At 37.4% G+C, this 14,271-nt stretch overlaps 1 protein-coding gene across 1 annotated transcript in view; it reads right to left on the bottom strand.

Annotated features, from left to right (window-relative positions):
- The window catches only part of TANGO6 (transport and golgi organization 6 homolog), a 128,613-nt gene that overhangs the window by 71,740 nt on the left and 42,602 nt on the right, over positions 1-14,271 (bottom strand). The window contains exons 13-14 of the mRNA XM_039851783.1: positions 7,082-7,585; positions 4,845-4,902 (exon numbers count right to left, since the gene is read on the bottom strand). Of these exons, the coding sequence (XP_039707717.1) occupies positions 4,845-4,902; positions 7,082-7,585 (562 nt within the window). The remainder of the gene's footprint in view (positions 1-4,844; positions 4,903-7,081; positions 7,586-14,271) is intronic.

Raw genomic sequence — 14,271 nt, 5'->3', positions numbered from 1 at the left:
GTGTGTGTTTTTTCCCCAATGAGCCTGTAGTTTTTTCCAAAAATCCTTTTGACACTGTTGGGGATGACTTGGATCCCTGAAATACATCTATTTCTGGTATTGCTTTCAAAATGTTCTTTAAATAACTGAAAGTGACTAAGAGGACTAATGAGTATACCCACAGTATGATAAATAACCTGGCTATAATATCTTATTTGAAGAATATCATTTATTTATTTATCACATCCATCACTGAATATCTATTTCAAAATTAAAATGTAAAAAATACCCAGTACATTGATTATAAACTATGGGACATTTAAGGACATATTTTAACTCCAATTTTGGAAAAGAGAAAGACTTCCACTTTTTACCTTATATACCTCCTCGTCATTTAAAATGGTTTTAAACAATGAGACTGTATTAACTTGTATGATAATAACAAAATAATGAACAAATAATATATAAGGAGTCTAAAAAGGGGAAACACTTAATGACCATAGTCTAAGATTAAGTCTTACCTATTAGTAAACTCTGAATTATCACTGGAACTCAGCAACTTGGTATTTAATTCTCTGCCTGACAAAGCTGCTACTGAGTATGAAATCAGCTCTGCTATGAGAACTAAACCAAGTATCACTTTCTCACTAGGACTAAAAGGAGATGCAGACAGTCTTTCATAAAACTAAAATACAACTGACAGGGATCTTAGTTCTCAGATCGTTGTGATGGACAGATAATACACACATGAGAAATTCCTACATAAGCCATCAATAAATATTTGTTGAATGAATGAGCTTAATTTCCCTCTGCTCTGTGCCTAGACTGCAAAGTTAGTGAGAAATTACAAAAGAAATCTAAAATATCAATAAATTAGGCAAAAGGTACACTGCGAACCATTTAAGGCAGCCTAGGAAAGGAACACTTAAAGCACACATTCACATGCACACTTCCCCAAACTAATGCTACTCAAACCACAACCAGGAGCCCCTAGTACTACAGGACATTTACAAGTAGGCTGGTCTCGTCTGACTGGAAGCCCAGAATGGCTTGGCTCCTGGAGTGCTTTAGGCCTGGGCAAAGGACATTGGCAATGCAGGTGGGAAAATTCAGTTCTTTCCTTTCTTAATGGGAAATTCACCTGAGGCCCTGCCCATTAAGTGCATGTTACAAACACCAAAAACATCAATTAATTCAAACTTGTCCATCGAGGGGAGCTGAGAACAGAAATTACACCTCTACTTCTCATGTTCTTCATCATCAAATTAGCTGCTAACTGATTAGCACACCAATTAAAATTACTAAAAACAAACACAAAACCAACAGTTGTGATTTTTATAGCAGAGCCTAGGGGCTAATGAGCTCTGTGGGTTAATCAGCTAAGAAGCTTATTCCAAATAGTAATGTTGCCACATTAAAATGACACACCATGGCTTCCTGAAAACCCAGTCTTAAAAAAAGAAACAATGAGAAACATCTCCTTGACAGTATTACAGTTTCTCAGGAAAGGTACAGGATTATTAGTTTTCTGAGACTTAATAGTTATAGGCATTTTAGGTTCTCACTTCATTGATTTATTTGATTCCCATAAGTACCATTATTGTCACATGGCTTCCGGAACCCTAACGAGCCCCCAGGCTTATTTCAATTCCTGGACTCTTCAGCCTCTCAGCTGCAGTCATTACTTGTCTCTTGAAATCCTCTACTCTTTCGGCTTCTGTTCTCACCTATTTGTCCTTTTACTTCTTTGGGTGATCATTTTGTCTGCTTTGAAGAATTTTCTTTTGCTTTTTAACCTGGTCACAACACCTCACTGTTAAAGTGTTTTGTGTATAGTAGGTGCACGATAAATGTTTGCTGAATAAAGAATGAATCTCAAGGCTCAGGCCTTCATCACTATATACTTTCCCCACTTGCACTCTCTCTTAAGCTTTAGCTACTAGGTCTGTAGAGAGCTAATTATACCCAGATTATACCAGGAAATAAGAAGCCATGTGCATGCTTTTGTGCTTGCAGAGAACCTTGCCTTTTGCAGATAAACAGAACACATCAGTGTGAAGGACTACATTACTGGCTTCAATCCTTCACCCCTCCCTGCATCCATGCCCTTTGCTCTGTGACTTGGCAGTCACAGAGCAAATATCCTACTAAAGGGACAGAGTATATTTCTCCACCCCTTGTCTTTTGGATTAGGCCACATGACTTGCTTTAGCCAACAGAATGAGGCAAAAGTGATAGGATTACAGTTCCAAGCTCTGGCCTGAAGAGACCTTGCTCTCCTACACTTCTGCTATCACTATGGGAACATGCCTGGGAGGTCCTGGATCCTGGGATGATGAGGAACACCTTCAGCAGAGTCACGCAGCTGACCAGCAGACACAGGAGAAGCAGAGCTGGCCTGCCTAGCCCAGCCTAGGTCAATTGAACCCCACTGGTCTACAGATGTGGGAGTGATAATAAATGATTGATGTTTTAAGCTACTAAGTATTGGGGTAGATTACGTAGCAATAACTGATAAAATCAGTCTACTGAAGCTTTAGATCTAAGAAGTTACATAGAACACCACATTATTACTTAGCAATCCAACAGAAGAACAGTAGTCTCCCCTTATCTGCGGTTTTCTTTCCATGGTTTCAGTTATTGCAATCGATCACAGTCTAAAAATATTAAATAGAAAATTCCAGAAATGACCAATTCATAAATTCTAAATTATGCGTCATTCTGAGTAACCCGATAAAATCTTGTGCCATCCGCTCCATCCCGCCTGGGACATGAATCATCCCTTTGTCCAGCATATCCTACACTGTGTACGCTACCGCCCATTAGTCACTGAGCAGCCTTCTCAGTTATAAGATTTATCAGATAGATTGACTGTCACGCTATCACAGTGCTTGTGTTCAAGTAACCTTTATTTCACTGAATAATGGTTCAAAAGTGCAAGAGTATGATGCTGGCAATTCAGACATTCCAAGAGAAGCATGAAGTGCTTCAAATGAAAAGGTAAAAGTTCTCAATCTGATAAGGAAAGGAAAAATTATATGCTGAGATTGCTAAAATCTACAGTAAGAATGAATCTTCTATCTCTGACACTGTGAAGAAGGAAAAAGAAATGCATGCCAGTTGCCGTCATACCTTAAACTGCAAAAGTTATGGCCACAATACATGGTAAGTACTTAGTTCAGATGGAAAAGACATTAAATTTGTGGGTAGAAGACATAAGCAGAGAACGTATTCTGACTGATGGCAATGTGTTGTTCCAGAAAGCATTGAGCCTACATGAAAACTTCAGTAAAGGATCCTCTGAAATGAGTGACACCAAGCCATTTACACAAGTAAGGGATGGTTACACAGATTTGGAAATAGGTTTGGGCTGAAAATATGAAAATTACTGAAGAGGCTGTGTTTGCCAATGAAGAAGCTGCTGCCACATTTCTGGCAGAGTTGAAGAAGTTGATTAGGGTTCTCAGGTTTCACTAGGGGTCTTGAAACTTATCCGCCGTGGATAAAGGTGGACCACTGTACCATAAAATTCACTGATTTAAAGTGTACAGTTCATTGGTTCCTAGCATACTCACAGAGCTGTGCAACCATCACCACAATCAATTTTAGAAGGTCTGTCTTCATCACCTCAAGAAGAAACACTGTGCCCTTTAGCTATCACCTCCCAACCCTTTCTCTCCTTCCCTCCACAACACCCCGCTTCTGCTGCCCTCGGCAACTACTAATCTACCTTCTCTATATGTAAATTTGCCTATTCTGGACATTTCATATAAAGGAATCATATAATACGTGTTTTTTTGTGACTGGCTTTTTATAACTTAACATAATGTTTTCAAGTTTCCTCCATGCTGTAGGATGTTTCATTAATTCATTATTTTTTTTTTATGGCCAAATAACATTTCATTGTATGTATATACCACATTTTGTTTATCCATTCATCAGCTGATGGACATTTGTGTTGTTTCTACCTTTTGGCTACTATGAATACTCATTTACAAGTTGTTGAGTGGACATATTTTTCACTTCTCTTGGGTATATAATTAGGAGTGTAATTGCTCAAGTGGTAACTCTATGTGTATCTTTTCGAGGAACTGCCAGACTGTTTTCCAAAGCAATGTACAATTTTGCATTCCTATTTAGCCTTCTTTTTATAGCTAAGAAATTGAAGCCCAGAGGGATTTAGTATTTGCCAAAGTTCATACAACTGAGAAGCAGAGAATGGGAGATACATCCAAGTTTTTCGTCTCCAGAGCCCTAGATCTTAATGACTATCTTCCACTGATGGAGCCAAGAGATACTGTGAGTTAATTCTGACCTCACCATGTCTACTTCTCACCCATTTGGGTGCCTAATTCTCTACCCGCTTTTCATGAGGCCCCTTTCTAGATTTAGAATCCAAAAATTAATGGAGATGCGGAGAATAACAAAGGATCACAAAAGAGAAATAAATGTATTGCAAAAAATCTTTCGACGAAGAAATATTAAAGACCCTGAGATTCTTTTGAAGAGAGAGCAAAAGTGCATACTGACAATAGTTAAATACATAAAAAGTTAATGTAATAACTCATATGTGAGCCATTCTTTACCTCTTTGAATTGGAGGAAAAAGGATTTAATATATAGGATAAGTAAACATAAATATAGACTTCCTTATCATTATGAGAGATTGAAACTCTATCAGGACCCTTTGGGAACCCTCCAGGCATTTTATTATTGTGACTTAAATTAAGACCTCAGTAGGAGACAGGAAACTAGACAGAATGAGCAGCAGTCTTGTGGCTCTAGGATTTTAGAGATTTTGTGCAAATCTACAAGATATATTCTTTGGTCCACGGACTCAAAGTCTTTTAACCAGGACTAACTTACCCTGAATAGCAGACAGATATACAAAGGTGTCTTCGTGCTCCAAGTTCTCCAAAAATATCTGGAACCAGAAAACACAGCAGTGATATGACTCACAAAGAGCAAGCAAGATTAAGACCCTTATGGTAGCCTCAAAAGAATAAATGTTTTTCTTCTTGTTTGTCTTAGCTAGACACTGGTTTGACTTTAAAGTCTTGTGGGGAAAACAGTATATAAGTTTGAAGTCCCATTTCTACAATAGTTAAAAAAGAGTAGTGATTAAGAAGAGATAGTTCTTGAAGTAATCGAATACACAGGAGTAGGCATGGAAACCAAAATCCAGAAGAACAATTCTCAACATTTTTTCCATTACAGCTCACGGTGGAAAACATTTTCATATACCAACATGACAGACTATAGGCCATGACACACAAGAACACAAGAGGCCAGGTTTGGGGCTATGCCCAATTGATGGCACATTTGCTATAAATTGATCCTTTTCTCTAACAGTCAGAAAGCATATGGAAATGCAAGTGAGAGACAGAGATGTTATAATTTGATAACTTTAAATCTGTTCTAATTTATTTTTTAAAGTCTTTTCAAATTTTAGCCCTTACATTGACATTAGTAACAAATTAATCTCAACACATTTTACAATCTAGGAAACCACCAGGGCATGTCAACTGCTGTGGGTACTGCTCATCTAGAAGATATGACAGTGACATGTTAGAATTAGGCTCTAATATGGGGGGCAGAGAAAGACAGTGGCCACGTGCCCATGTTCCTCCTGCTTCATGCCTAGGGAAAGCTGGAGGTGTCTGTTCCATATGTAGTGATGCGTCCTTCTCTGGCACAGAGATATTTGATACCAACTTGATGCTGCTGGCCTCCACATGTGCTGCATGTTAGGAAGAGCCTAAGATTAGTTCACCCGGGAAGATGGCCAGGTTGGAAGGAATAGGGATCATGTACGAAGTAAAGGAAGCTTAGTCTAGGGTAGTAACCATGTGAATAAAGAGGGAGAGAGAGATTTAAAAGACTCCTTGGAAAAAGAATTGATAGGATTTGATGACTATTTATGTACAGCAGATGAAGGTTAAATAAGTTAAAGAAAATTCCAAAGATATTCACTGCATTCGCCATCTAAATAAGTGTATGATGGGATAATTTAATGATTACTCAAAAGAGATATATAATTTGAGGTTTTCGGCAACATTTAAATGACAACATATCCTTGGCACATTTCCACACCTCAGTTTTCTCATCTATAAAGTGAGGATAATACCAATATTGTAGTTGTTGTGAGGACTACTGACAACATCTGAAAGGTATAGGGGCCTGGCTCAATAAACAGCAGTTATTATTATATTGTTGGTTCTAATACTTCAGTGACTAAAGATAAATGTATTCAATCAGAATTATAATTCTTAGTCTAATGGCTAAAGTCTATGGAAGAGATAATAACAGCAGCAAGTAGCCTTTATTTGGTGCTTATTATGTGCCTACCACTATAATTAGTGCTTTACATGGATGATTTTAAGTCTTTCAACATAAAGAGGGTCCTATTATTATCCTTACTTTACAAACGCAGAAACTGAGGCTCAGAAAGTATAAGTGACTTGTCTAAGAAACTGATTTGGAATTTGATCAGTAGTCTCTAGATCCTTTGCTCTTAACCTCTAACTTATACTGAGGTCAGGACAATTTCTACAAAAGGGAAAAAATCCCCAGCTAAGCATATATATTCTCCCACATAAATCTACAATGTAAAGAACAGCTTTTTCATTGATAAAGGGTGAAGAGGGGAGGAAACCCAGTTCTGGCCGATGCCCCTCTAAAAGAGGCCCAGAGAAAACAGGTGGCTTATCTGGGCTGGGCCACAGTGTTGAAGGTGGACCTATTTATCAAAAAGGTACTTTTCCATCTCTGGGAATTCACTCCTGCTGTTCCATCCCCTTTTCTTTCACTCACACTAACTTTACTAGTTTGTTAAGGCCATATCAAGATCACTCCTCCCAGATTTCAACCTTTCTCCTTTTCCTGACTACCCACAGCATTTCTTGCCTGTAAAAATTCTGGTATTCTGTTCATGTTCCATTTAGCCTTGTGTGGTTATCTAAGTCTTTCTTGTGTCTACATCTTGCCTCCTCAGAACAACTACAGTTTCCAAGGGGAGCCCAGGACAGTGCTTAATACACAGTCAAAGCTCCCGGAAGCCGCCCCTCCTGCAGATGTGTGTATTGATGGTGTGTTCTACTCACCTTGAGAAGCTTCTCTTGCACCTCCAAGGCTCTTGTTTCTCTCTGCTCTATCCAGCAAGAGAGAGTTCGCAGGGCAGCAGCCCGTGTTGGAATTTGAGGGTCATAAGCAGATAAAAGAACTTCCTGGAGCTGTTCTGTGGTTATGCTTCCAGACTTCTGGTTTGTAGTAGTGCCAGGTTCACTGACATCCTGAGAAGTGAATGGAGCATCAGATTTCAGGCCTGTCTGGTTGGCTTTCTGTTGTTCAAGGTGGCTATGAGACATATCAGTGTATCTTTCATGGTTGGTTTGTTGCTGCCTTTCTGTTTTCCCTTCTGGATGCTTTTTGTTCAGAGTACTCTGGGCAGCCACACTGACAGCCTCAGTGGAAAACGCTCCATGAGTAGAGATGGTGATGCGGAGATCTACAGCGAGTTCTTGGATGACAGGGTCAGGGTATATGTTAGAGACCTTCTCCAACAGAGGCAGCAATTGTTTCAAGACAGCGAAATCACCTGACTTCAACTACAAAATGAAATGAAAAATGCCAAACTCAAATTAACAGGGCATACATTAATATTACTTGAGCAAAAGGCAACATATCCTGAGTAAAAGAGGCAGGGATTAAATCTTGTTCCTGATGTAATCCACACATAGCCTGAGTATGGCACTCAACAACTACTGTTGAATAATTACTACAACAAAAAAATTTATTAATTATACAGGTACTTTCTAATTAAAAAAATACATCAGCATTACTCTTAATTTTTACAATATGATGAGCAGAACAAGGTATCTTATAGTTTTAATTTGCATTAGCCAGACTAACAGCACTATTAAGCATCCTTCCATGTTTATTCGCTGTTTGCATTTCTTTTTCTGTGAACAGCCTATTTACATCCTTTGTACCCACTTACCCATTAAACAGTTTATCTCTACAGCTATTCTTACCATATCAGATTTTAATATCCAATCACATGGTGAAATTCTTTTTCAGATTATTGTATTTTGACCTTTGTTGTATCTTTTTATCGTATTATTGTATTTTCGACTTTTATGTACCTTTTGCCATAAACAATGAGTTCATGTTAGCAAAGTACTTAGTGCCTGACACATAGTAAGTACTATGTAAAATTTTAAACATAAATATGATAAACAAAAAACACACACAAATACTGACATCCTTATGATCTAGTTACTATTATTATCTACATTTTAAACAGGGAAACTGAGGCACAGAACAGTTAAGTAACATGTCCAAAGTCACACGACCAGAAGATGGTAAAATGCGAACTCAACAAGTCTGACTCTAGAGTCCACACTCTTACCCAACACCCTACAAGGTTTCACTTGAACGAACAAAGCTTTTTTAAGTATATGATCTAAAGGGGTTGGCCAGCATTCAAGGGCAGCATAGGTCCAGAAAGGAATGGGACAATAATTGACAAAAGGGAATTTCTCCTAGAAAGTGGGAGTGAAAATTACGTAAGATTTTCTTCTCTCTAGAAACTTTGTTCTAATAATGCCATAGACCTTACTAGGAAAGGTAAGTGTACAGTCAGTGGCAAAAGAAGAAGCAGTGGTAATCCTTTTCTGTTTGAAAATACTGGAAAAATTATCATATAAGGCTTCATGAGGCCCTGATTATTTGAAAATTTTGAAGGCCTTAAATCCTTTTTAGAACAAAGGATATTTATTACTTACTCATTCACTCATTTCATTATCCAACCAATGAAGCAATTAACCAACTGTTTTCATAGGACCTATATAATGTTCTCATTTTACACTATTAAATCCACAGATCCACAGAATTGTTATTGTTCATTTTCTCCACCACTTTCCTCCCAAATAAATGAAAACCTGAGGTACATGACAGGTTTGTACCTGTAGAATTTCACCATACACTCCCCTCAGATTTCTTTGTTTAAACAATTAGAAACTAATGCAAAATTGACATAAGGTAGAATTTCTAGTTCTGCAACATATGTTAGCTTACTTTCATGTGTAAAACAACTGACCATTCTGATGTTACCACCTATTAAGGGGAGAAGAGAATATATATGTCCAGAGTTAAGGTATATGTTATCTAAGAAAAGAGTCAATTTTATCAGTAATCTATGTGTAACTGAAAAGGACATTTTAGAATAATTTCGCTAGTGTTTTTATGTTAGACTTCATGCAGTGCCTCTGTAGTATTATGTACTTTTGTTTTTTCTTTAAGCATCTGAAATGGGAACATCTACTTATATCTACAGTATACCATCTCTTTCATTTCTATTATATACAATACCTTAAAAAAAAAAGACATATAGACCAATGGAACAGAACAGAGAGTCCAGAAATAGACCTACATAAATACAGTCAACTGATCTTTGACAAAGGAGCAAAGGTGGCAAAATACAGTGGCAAAACACAGACTTTTCAACAAATGGTGCTAAAACAACTGGACATTCACATACAAAAAATAAATAAATTCAGACACAGACCTTACGCCATCACAAAAATTTACTCAAAGTGAATCACAGAACTACATGTAAAATACAAAACTATGAAATTCCTACAAGATAACACAGTAGAAAATCTAGATGACATGAAAGAAATAATTGATAAACGACTTCATTAAAATAAAAAAAACTTCTCTGCAAAAGACAATGTCAAGATAAAGAGAAGACAAGCCATAGACTAGTAGGAAATATTTATAAAAGACACATCTGATAAAGGACAATTATCCAAAATATACGAAAAATTCTTAAAACTCAACAATAAGCAAAAAGAAAACCCGATTAAAAAGTAAGCAAAAGACCTGAACAGATACCTCACCAAAGAAGAGATAAAGATATACAACATAAGAAGAGATGCTCAACATCCCTTGTCATCAAGGATTACAAATTAAAAAAGATAGTTTGGCAATTTCTTACAAAAGTAAGCATACTCTTACCGTATGTTCCAGCAACCATGCTCCTTGTATTTATCCAAATTAGTTGAAAACTTACGTTCAAATATAAATCTACACATATTTATAGCAGCTTTATTCATAACTGCCAAAACCCGGAAGCAATCAAGATGCCCTTCAGTAGGTGAACGGGTAAGTAAATTGTGATACATCTAGACAATGGAATATTATTCAGCACTAAAAAGAAATGAGCTATCATACCACAAAAGACATGGAGGAACCTTAAATATATATTACTAAGTGAAAGAAGCCAGTCTGGAAAGGCTACGTAGTGTATGATTCCAATTATGTAACATTCTGGAAATGGCAAAACTGTGCAGACAATAGAAAGATCAGTGGTTGTCAGGGGTTGGGGAAAGGACAGATGAACAGGCAGAGCGCAGAGGATTTTTAGGGCAGTGAAACTATTACATATGGTAGATATATGTCATTAAACATTTGTCAAAACCCACAGAGTGTACAACACGGTGAATAAACTAATGGAAACTATGGACTTTGGGTGATAATGATGTGTCAGTGTAGGTTCATCGATTGTAACAAACATACCACTGTTACAAGATGTTGATAGTGGGGGAGGCCATGTGCGGGGACAGGTATATAGGGAATCTCCGTACCTCCTGCTCAATTTTTCTGTGTACTAAAACTGCTCTGAAAACTAAAGTCTATTAAAAACAAAACAAAGTATCTTTTCTCCCTGTTTTCAAACTTCTTAGTCATTGGGGTATTCAGCTTATTAAACTGGGTAACTTCTCTAATCACCACGGGCGGGTATGTGGATTCCGAATAGGAGCTAATAAGGCAATTAAAGCAATGCATATTTTCAGCTTCATAAGCCTATAGATTTCCCACTATTAGAATAATCAGGGAAATCTAAGACTACAGGTGCCAGCTATTTGTTCATAAATATTCAAAAAGTTTTCTTGAGGTATAAAATAATATTCACTTAATTGCTAGATGAGAAAACTGAAGCATTAAAATGTTAATTAGTTTTTAAGGGTCACCAAGGGCCACCAACAAAATTTAGAACTGATCATAAAGCCCTCATTTCTACTCCTGTCACTGCTTCTCAGCAGAAATCTCAGAATTGTGTGTAAAAGCCCTGAGGCCTGAAGGAACAGCCCACAGGTGAGTGACAGATTTCTTTATCCAGCTGCCTCTCTCCCAGTTTCTAGAATACTTTGGGAATGGAATGAACAGAGCTGTGTCAGCCCACATCTACGGTTTCTTTCAGGGTGTTAGGAGTGAACCAGTTAGAAGGTACTTCTAAAGGATGCATGAGAACTGGTATGACAGCCAGAGCGGGGCAGTACACACTGAAAAAGCCCCACCTGAGACTTTACAGAGCCCACTATGGGGCAGGCATAACTCTCATCCTGCCTTATCCTGCTCCAGGGAAAATGACTATTTTGGAAGAATTTGAGGGTCTCTTCAAGCAATAAACTTCTGACCTAATAATTTCTAATTCTGAAAAACACTTATATTTATTCTTTGTGTTCTCATTTCTGTTTATTGCCTATGTTTCTTCAGATATTTAGCTGGACAGTTTTTATGTCTGGATCCTTATTTACATAACGTCACTGAATTTATTTACCAGTGTTATTTTTACTTTGGTTTTAAGTCAGCGTGCAATATGCCCTGTTTTATACTGAGCTATACATAAAGATAGACATAAGGTAGAAAAATAAGAACCTTCTAAAAAAACAATTAAGAACTCATCAGATTAATCACAGCTACTAGAAAGTAAGCTCCAGAAGGGCGAAGAGGTGCTTGATAAATATTCCTCGAATGAGTTCATTCTATGATACTCTCATAAAATGTGGTATGAGATCTCAAGATTTGGGTTCAAATCCCAGGCACACCACCTGTGCCTCAAAGCTCAGGTGAGCTCTGTGCTGCAGGTGCTACGGGGCTTCAGGAGACCCAACAGGCCAGGGAACATAAGGCAGAAACTGCTTTCTGAGGAGACAGGGAAGCTACCAACATCATGTTCCTTTTACTGATGACCCACCCTGAAATTTACAAAATGAATTCGGAATTACAGTTGTCGTGTTAGTCTTAAACCTACACTTTCTCCAAATTAACTCCCCTTCCCAGACGCTGTGTCCTAATAATCACCTTAATTACATAAATTAGAGAGGAAAAAAAGGTTCAAATGCTATTAGGTTCTATTTCATTAGCTAAAACAATGAATCCTAATTGGGAATAGGTACAGTATAATCTTCTAGACTCTGAAGCAAAAAACCCTAAGGCTGACAATGATTATGTAAAAACAATTCAGAATCATAACTTTTTTTTTCCAATACAAAGACAGAAAACCCATGGTAAATGTAAAATTAGGAGTGCTAAGTAAATCTACCAAGAAATGGGCTTCATGTTAATAATAGGCCCAAATATAATTCCTTTTCCCCATATAGACAGGCTAAGAGAGGCAAATTCTAACGTACCAAGAATCAGTATAAGATTTGAATCCTCAAACTCAAAAATCCATTCGCAGAAGGCTCCCTATTCATTGCTAAGAGTTACGGCCAGTCTGATTTCAGGTTAGATTTCATTACTCTAGAAGCCACTTATAAATCCATGAATCAAACAGAAAAAATAATAAATTTAGGGCAAAAGTATACGGGTGACATGTTTATGTTCACTTAAGTAACTGCAAAGTCAGAAGAATCCAGGATATAATCAGTGAGTCAAGATGGCTCATGGAAGGGCAGGAACAGGTAAGGGATACACATTTGCATAACTCAGGTGAATCACTCTCAGAATATGACTAATTTACACAGCCAGCACTTCAACAATGGGCTTCTAGAAAGGAAAATGGAGGTTTCTGTGTTCTGTTTTCCATTTGGGATATGGTTAGCAATGATGTTAAAAAAGAGAAAAGAAAATTTTTTTAAAATCACATTCTCAATTTACAGAAACAAAGACTATTCAAGTTAATATGGAGCCACAAAAAAACCCAAATTAATCAGGCCAGCTAAATCCAATAACAATACAATTTAACAAAAATTATTCCATTGGTGAACTCCTCCTTGACAGTTCTAACAGCAAGTATATAATATGATTGTAGAAACTGAACCCAAACTGTTTTTTTTTTTCAAACTACATGGTAAATATAAAATTAGGAGTGCTAAGTAAATCTACCGAGAAATGGGCTTCATGTTAACAATAGGTCCAAATAGAATTCCTTTTCCCCATATGGACAGGCCAGAGAGAGGCAAATTCTAATATACCAAGAATCAGTATCAGATTTGAATCCTTAAACTCAAAAATCCATTCGCAGAAGGCTCCCTACTCATTGCTAAGAGTTACAGCCAGTCTGATTTCAAGTTAGATTTCATAATACTTGTACTAAGCCTATTCTGTCTTCTTGTAGTCTCCTAACCTAAAGTGGTATGTAATTAACCAGTCTCACACACATGCCTACTTTTCCACATTGTTTGGCACTACTCTGACTCCTTGGTCTCTACATTTCAGCTATACCAGCTTTCTATCGGTGTCTCAAACATACCAAGCTTTCCTGCTCTCCAGACTTTGTACAGGATGCCTTCTTTAACTGGAAGAGTTTCCTTCATCTGCACCACACATACTCCCAAACTCCTATCCAAATTTTAGCTTAAACTTATACTTCCTCAGTGGAGACCTTCCCAGCCTAGGATGGATGCTATGTTCTCTTGGTACCCTCCACTTCTCTTCCGAGGCACATCATTCAATTCTAAGTATGTTTCTGAATACTTATTTGGTATCTGATTCTCTTACTGGACTATAAACTTCATGAGGCTAGGGACCATGTCTGCTCTGTACACTGCTGTATTCCAGCATTTTAGTTCATTATCTGGCACATGGCAAGTATACAGTAAGTATTTTTTGAGTGAATAAAAGATTATAAATTAAGTATATAAAAAGATACATACACTGGAAACAAAGCTTTAACATGCTACATGACATGGGTTGAACAATGGATCCTGTGCTAAAATGGAATTACTAAAAAATGATGGAATCTTAAGCAACCAGCAGATTACAAAGGTTTTCCCTGACTACAACAGCAGCGACAAGCTTTGGAGAGCCATGACAGAGAGGGTTAGAGATTTCTCCATGGATGCAAAACATTGTGTGCTAGGTGTTTCTAAATCAAGCTTGTACCAACTCAGAAAAGGCCCTACCCTTCTGATGGTGAACTCTGCACAAGTGACAAGGTAGAAGTGGCACAATTTTCTGGACCTCTACTTTGGAGACAATTCTCATTAACAATCTGACTTGT

Source organism: Pteropus medius, unplaced genomic scaffold (assembly GCF_902729225.1).
Source record: "Pteropus medius unplaced genomic scaffold, Ma_sr-lr_union100, whole genome shotgun sequence".
Taxonomy (NCBI): domain Eukaryota; kingdom Metazoa; phylum Chordata; class Mammalia; order Chiroptera; family Pteropodidae; genus Pteropus; species Pteropus medius.
Note: the sequence above shows the minus strand (reverse complement) of the source record. Positions and strands in the feature narration are given on the sequence as shown.